Source organism: Trachymyrmex septentrionalis, unplaced genomic scaffold (genome assembly GCF_001594115.1).
Source record: "Trachymyrmex septentrionalis isolate Tsep2-gDNA-1 unplaced genomic scaffold, Tsep1.0 scaffold62, whole genome shotgun sequence".
Taxonomy (NCBI): Eukaryota; Metazoa; Arthropoda; class Insecta; order Hymenoptera; family Formicidae; genus Trachymyrmex; species Trachymyrmex septentrionalis.
Window position 1 is genome coordinate 4,441,717 of NW_017305800.1, and position 6,936 is coordinate 4,448,652.

General features: G+C 41.2%; 1 protein-coding gene across 2 annotated transcripts in view; it reads right to left on the minus strand.

Moving 5' to 3' along the window:
• Positions 1-6,157, minus strand: part of LOC108752931 (mediator of RNA polymerase II transcription subunit 12-like) — a 15,305-nt gene extending 9,148 nt beyond the window's left edge. For both annotated transcript variants that reach the window (XM_018494169.1, XM_018494168.1), the window contains exon 1: positions 6,077-6,157. In XM_018494169.1, the coding sequence (XP_018349671.1) occupies positions 6,077-6,094 (18 nt within the window). In that variant the 5' untranslated portion in view covers positions 6,095-6,157. The remainder of the gene's footprint in view (positions 1-6,076) is intronic.
• Between the last annotated feature and the right edge of the window lie 779 nt (positions 6,158-6,936).

Below are 6,936 nucleotides of genomic sequence, written 5' to 3' on the forward strand. Positions count from 1 at the left end.
AAAAAAGAAAAATGATAGAAGTGTGTTTGCGACGGTAGAAAGTTACGAGATTGCTCAGACATCTCTCAAAGAATGGCGAGAGATATGTTAATCCGCCACTGTTGAAACGCTGACATTTAAATAAGACTTATTTTTCCACCACTTTCGACACCTGTCTTCAGATCTCTTCTCGCGCAGCGGCGACGCGTGTGTAGATGCCGATGATAAAGAGGCGTGCAACAATGAGCGTTACGGGCAACCGTGTAGCACCCACGTTTATCAACGAGCGAAAGTCACATGTAAGACGTCCCGATTACGTCGAACGCGGCCCCGGCGAGGACGCCATAAGGATGTAGATCGGCCACCGTAAAGAATCAACCTGACAGCTTTCATTATCCAGCTCCGTTATTTTCCCGCGCCGTCTTTCTAAGGCGACGCGGGAAGATGACTTTCTTCTGATTAGAGGATCATTTTCGTGCGCGCGATCGACGCGAGAGAGAAGACGCCTCGGAAGAGGCGTCTCGTCTTTCGTTCTCTCGGGGGCGTTCCGATATACTTCACCGGAAGTGAGAACGAACGAGCGGGAGAGTAAACGGGTTTATAGCCCGATTTGTGCGCCCCGACTTACAAACGAACGCGCCCGTTCTCACGTAAGGTCGAGACAAATATTTGAAAGTGCGACGTGGCGTACATGGCGCGCGAGCTTGGCGTTAACAAAGGCGGTGCTCGGAAAGAGACTCGAGTATACTTGCGGGTGATTTCGCGCGCGGCGAGAGCGAACGTGATTCATTTCGTACAGGCGCATACATTGGTATGGCGCACGGAGTGCCCTTGTCTTCTGAAAACCCCTGCTGACCACACCGGCGATCTATTTGCGTGGCGTGGCATTCGCTCTCACTTTCTTCCGTCCGGCCGACGAAACCTCGGCGGCCAAGCCGCGTTTTGTATTTACGGCTAGCCAGCCTTGCGCACTCGCTAGTCTCTAACTTTCGTTTTTCTTTATCATTAGAATGTCATTCGGCTGCGTGCTTTTTCAGATTGCGGGAAAGTTGAAAGCAGATTAATAAGCGCGCAATTTGGCGCATCAATATCCTACCGCGTCTTCATTTCATGGCACAAACTCTTTAATCAATTTGTAATTGATTTTCGTTAATGAACACGTTGAAACGATCATTCTGGAATTATATAAAGAGGGATTTTTAAGGGGGCTTTGGTGAATTGAAATCTTGATTACTGATGAATAAATTAATTGTCTTATTCTGCAATTAATTCCCGCTGAACTTTATTAAAATATTCTACTTTTCTTTCTATTCTATGTTTTTGGCGATAATATAAATATTTCGATAAAGTTTAACTGAAATTAATTAAAATAATTAGAGGAACTAATTAAAGTCACGAGCATATTTAGCGTCGCTTGTTTTTTGTTACAGCAACGACTAAAACATTTTCATTTGGAAATTGCTTATAGTAAAAAAAAGAAACATGAAAAAAGAAGGGAGATACTTAAAAATCGTAAAAGAACATTTCCATTCCTCTACAATCAGTTATTACCAAGATTACATTTTAAAATTGATATCATACAATTTTAATGATTCACAAGACATTCGAACTGATTTTATAAAAACCAAAAAAAAACTTAGTTCTTTCAGTTGTGCCGTCGTTGTGATAAACGAGCGATGTCGAATATGGAAAGTTGTGCGAGAAAAATGACACCCACTCGAATTTCCTCTCGAATGCGGAAGATTAACGTCGAATTAATCTCATTACCGTAATTGAGGGTTTCATCTCTAGGTATATCGCAAGACGCCATCGCGAATCCAGCTCCGTCGCTACGCGGGATGTGTGCGCAACGATCTCTACCCGATATTTCTAAACCACCCCGCCTACCTTATGTGGCAAACTTAATGCATTTGCCCGTTCTGTGTGCATCCACAATACCGGGCGTAATTATAACACTGAACGGCGCAGTTTCGAAAGGAGCGTTTCCAAGTCACTCGAAAGATCGGCATGCCCTTAATTTATGGATTTGCCAGCCTCTCATGTGTTGCGATATATTTCTTGCTCTCACATTTTCTTCTGAACCGACTGCCTAATGAGACTGCGAGACTGCCGCCGCGCCGTGGCTAAGCCGATAAAAACGGGAAAGCCCCGCTCCGGAATGCTAATTAGCCGAGCAGCGTTATAGCGTTGGAGTCTCACATTTTAGAAAATTTCTTTTTTTTTTTTAAAGCGCATTAAATCGTACCAAAGCACTAAAGTAAAGCCTGTGAATAAATGAAAGTCGTAGGAACAGGGAATAACAGATTTCAATTCATCAGAAACCGCGTATATACCAGAATACAGATAGATTGAAATCCGTTATTCCCTGTTGGTATTGCTTGTGCTTTTCAATTATGTCTCAGGCTTTATTCCGTGTCTGTAGCGACAAAAAATGAATTTACCGAGATTGCATCCGATTTTCCATCGAAAGTGCGCGTTCATAAATTGACGGGTGTTCGATGAGCCGATATAATTGAGCATGCGGTAATCGATTTCCTGTTGCGCAATCGCGGTAAAAAGGAGGCCGTAAACCGTAAAGTGATGTGCTCTCTGCAACAATGGCTTGGGTGCCGACCGCGCGTCAATATCTTTGAGACGCGCAACGCGAAGGAAGGACCCGCGGCGAATGAGAGAACGAACGTCTCCGCATCTCGAGGATCGTTTATCGCCGAAGAATCGCTGCTGAAAGCGGGCGAGAGATTTGCTCCTATTATATATATTAGCCTCGCTTTCGCAATTCGGCGTTACCGAGGTTTCTCCTTCGTCGTCATCGTATCTCTGACGGCTCTGGCAAAACGGGTTTCTCGACGATCGCCGTCGAAAACGATCGTGTCAGTCGCGATAAGTCATTTATTTATATATATATATTTTTTTCATTTGTTTTTCTTTATTGCAAGTGACACTTGTACTTTGTATATCGCCATCGTTCGTGCTCGAGCGATTTCAATCGAGCGAGGAAAAAGTGTCGCTTGATTTGGCGTTCGATCTTCATGACAGACCAGCTGCGTCATTGGAAACCGACGACGTTTCCATCGCGGTTTCTCGCGATTGCCGGTATCGAAAACTGGGAGAAGTGCTCTTGATTCAGCTCACGAAAAGAAAAATGCTGTTGTGCGCACACGCGCACTTTCTGCCTTTGGTATCGATGACGTGCCGCCGCCGGAGGAATCTTGATTGGCCTACGCTCGGCGATATGGGAATATCGCTGCGAAAAGTTTCGCGAAAACAGACGTCCCATATTTGTGTAATCGGTGAAAGTGCCAATAATCGGACTACCCCAGGCAGTTCTCCGGGTCGCCGATCGTGCCAATCGCGCTGATTTCTTGCTATCGTACTCGAGGCACATTTCGTACATATTGTATGTATATACACGCATCCGGAATTATTCCGCTTCCACTTCAGCAATCTGCGACGTGCGTGCGAGATCATCTGCGTTTCATGCGATTAAGGACCACCACAGCGTACAAAAAAACTTGAGCAATAAAATCTAAGTAGTAAGTAAATTGGCCAATCACAGTAAAGACCGTAAGGCTATAACGTAAGTAGCAGCGAATCCAACATCTTCATTTCTTTACTGTTTACGCTTTACTGCTTAAGGTTTGGTTTGTGTGCTAGAGCTCCAACACTGTGCTCTTCTTCTTTTATCTTCTTATTTCTTGAGAAATTTTAATGTCGTCCCTCAAGGCTCTCCATGGATCTTCTTCCATCTCTCATATGTATCAAATTATTGTATTAAATATTTCATTAAGATTAGAGTTTAAAAATAGCAGCATTGCTGATGTTCCACCTTTTCGAAGGTGGATCGTTTGACTGTACTCTTGTATTTCTAGACACATTGATCTGTATTTTTCTTTTTCTCTCTGTACCTTAATAAAGCTATTATTAAACTCTCGTAGAATGAACCCGTCTGAGAGATCGGGCTATGAAAAGTGAGAGATAATAAGGAAACAATCATGATATAGAAACGCTCGTGAATTATTAATAAGCGTTTAATTGTCGCCTTACGCCAAGCCGCGAGAAAAGGAATCGGAGAAATCGACATTAATATCCGCATACAGGATCCTTGTGCATTTCTTCGCACGATTCGCGAGTTATACTTGTGCTGCGAGTGCACGGGTGAAATCGACGATTATTAAATGTTCCCACAACAGCTCAACAGACGCCAGGTCTGCTGTTTATGAGTGTAAGAACACACGTGGTAATTGATTATTATGCGCTTTTGCGCATGAATAAGTGCATGAATGTAACTATTTAGTTTCAAGACAAATTCAGTTTCAATAATGCTGACTCAAGTTATCGGTCGTGCGAAAACTTTACAGATAAAGGAAGAAACATCGCGTCTATCGATCTCAAGCGACACGGGTCAAGAAAGGTGAGCCGTGGACCAACAGCTACAACAATGCCGACAGCTATAACCAGAATATGATGAATAGAACTTTCACTATTAATTAATAAGGCATGTAATGAGCATATTTGAAAAGTGCAAGTCGACGCAAAAAATATCAGGCTGCAGCGAAACGGCCGTCAACGTAATCGCGTTTGTAAGGCAGCTTTTAAAAACTTCACCTGGATACATTTCACGTCATCATTTTTATCCTTGTTGTTCACCGAATTTCAATAGTGATTATAGATAATAAACAAAAATAAAACGATACTACGCTCAAAAAAGTGATCTTGCAATTATAGCGAAAATTATCTAGGTATGAAAACTAGCTAAAATAGAATAAATTTCTAGCAAGTACTGCGATTGAATATCTATTGCATTTAATCATATAGATGATACGCATGATACATAATTTTCTATCGGATACAAAAAACAGCTGTAATTCTAGCTGGGGCAGCAAAATATTGTTTTGCGTGATAGATACAAGTACATTCAGGTAAAGTTTCTGAACGCAGCCCAACCCGTGGATTTCGAGACGCGAGTCTGCTTCCCATTCAACAAAAGATTACATTGCCTAACCACCCGGGTGTGGGTTCATTAAGGTAACGGTTGTCAACAACTTGTTGCGGAATACAATTAATTCATGACTGTTCGCGGGAAAACTGTTGCAATTTTAGAGTTCATCAGCTTCTTCGAGTCTGACGGGCCTTTCGCACGGATGAGTGATAAAAGGAGGATTTTTCTAGCGAAAATTCTCGTGGCCATGCATAGAACACCAAGTGGGCGAGCACAATTCACTTTCCGTTGTTAATCATGTGCCGTCTATATGAATTATAAATGTTTTCACACGCGCGCACGTAAATTGCAATAATGAACTGCATAGATCTTATCGAGATTCTGACTTTCCTGCGTTAATGACGGTTAATTTGATACAGGTCACATAATAATAAGCAGTGTTTAAGACAACACGATTAATATTTTAACGTGTAAGATATAAATGTTTTTTGTATAATTTAAATATTTACGTTACAACGATAAAATAATGAATATATAGAAAAAATATTTATACTGATTTTAAACAATCTTATATTGCTAATGATACAAATATAATTATCAATACTAATTAGTACTTATACGTCAATTTTGTGACAAAAAAATGTAAATAATAAATCTACTCAAAATACATCTAATAATGTAAAATAATATATAATGTAAAAGAGATCTGAGCGATTTCAAGAATGTGTGTAAAAAAATTAATTATATCGCCATGTAATTCGTTGCATGTAACATCCACAGAATACATTAAATAAAGTTGAAAAAAGAACAGAAAAAGTCTTTTGTATAGCTCTTTTTGACTTATGTACTTATTAGTTTCGAAAACTTTTTTGTACCGTTGTAATATCGATGCATTAACATACATGTTGGAATATTTGAAACGTTATTTTCGTCAAACGAACTTATTAAGTTTTCCTTTATATCAATTTTTAAATATAGTGCATTACGCGCGTTATATGAAATGCTGATATTAGAAAGAAATAAACATCGGAATTATAACACAGTTAAAATTTCCGAGAGGTGTTTCCGAGCATAAGGAGTCGTTTAACCGCGAAAACAGGGGCACAGCCGGCGGAAATCATCGCGCTTAACAAAATAACCGAATAATTTGGCACATACCAGTAATATAATCCTCATGGTGCACGCGTTGCTGACGAGGAGGGGAGGTACTACTTGTCGGGGAACGATCCTCCGAGAGTTTCACTGAGAGAGTGCAGCCGTGTAGTACCGTGCTCGGTCCTTTATAACCTACACGAAGGCTTTTGCCTATAGTGGGGGCCCGGTCGTCGTCGGATAGCAGCTACGTCTTCTTTGACACCGCGACACCCGCGAATTAGGTTCTGGGCTGTGTCTAGGGAGGACCCCGACGACATGGCCATTGCCAAACAAGCACGCGCTCCACTGCGATTGCAAAATCTCTTGTAACTGCGTGCACATTGAGCATTGTGGTAAATGTGCGTGGACATTCCGCGACGTGATCTCCGAAAGGGGTACGGGAATCAGATTGGATAGGGTCGTGAGAACCGATTCAGTGTACGCGCGCCTGAAACAACGCTTCGCCACATTGTGCCCCATGCCAAATTAGATTGTCAGCGTCTATCGAGATATGATGATGGAAAGGCAGTTCATATAGAATAATGGAATACCCTCGGGATATTCACTGCACAAATGAGCAGCGAGCTAGCGTATTAATTATTACTTTAAAACGATTCTGCGTGTTGTGACACGTAGCAGGGTTTCTTCCGTATACTATATTATGTTATACTTTCGCATACATCTCTGTCAGTTGAATCTCTCAGCTCACGATAGTATGTTTATGACAACAATTGATCATGTGAAGCTCATCAAGCAATTTCTTTACAATTGAATTGTTGAAATTGAATTGTTGATTTATATGTGAGTTACTGATTCTAACCGTGATATTTGTGTGGGTGTTGTTTTTCATTCATTGATAATCTATTTAATTTTATAATGCTCTG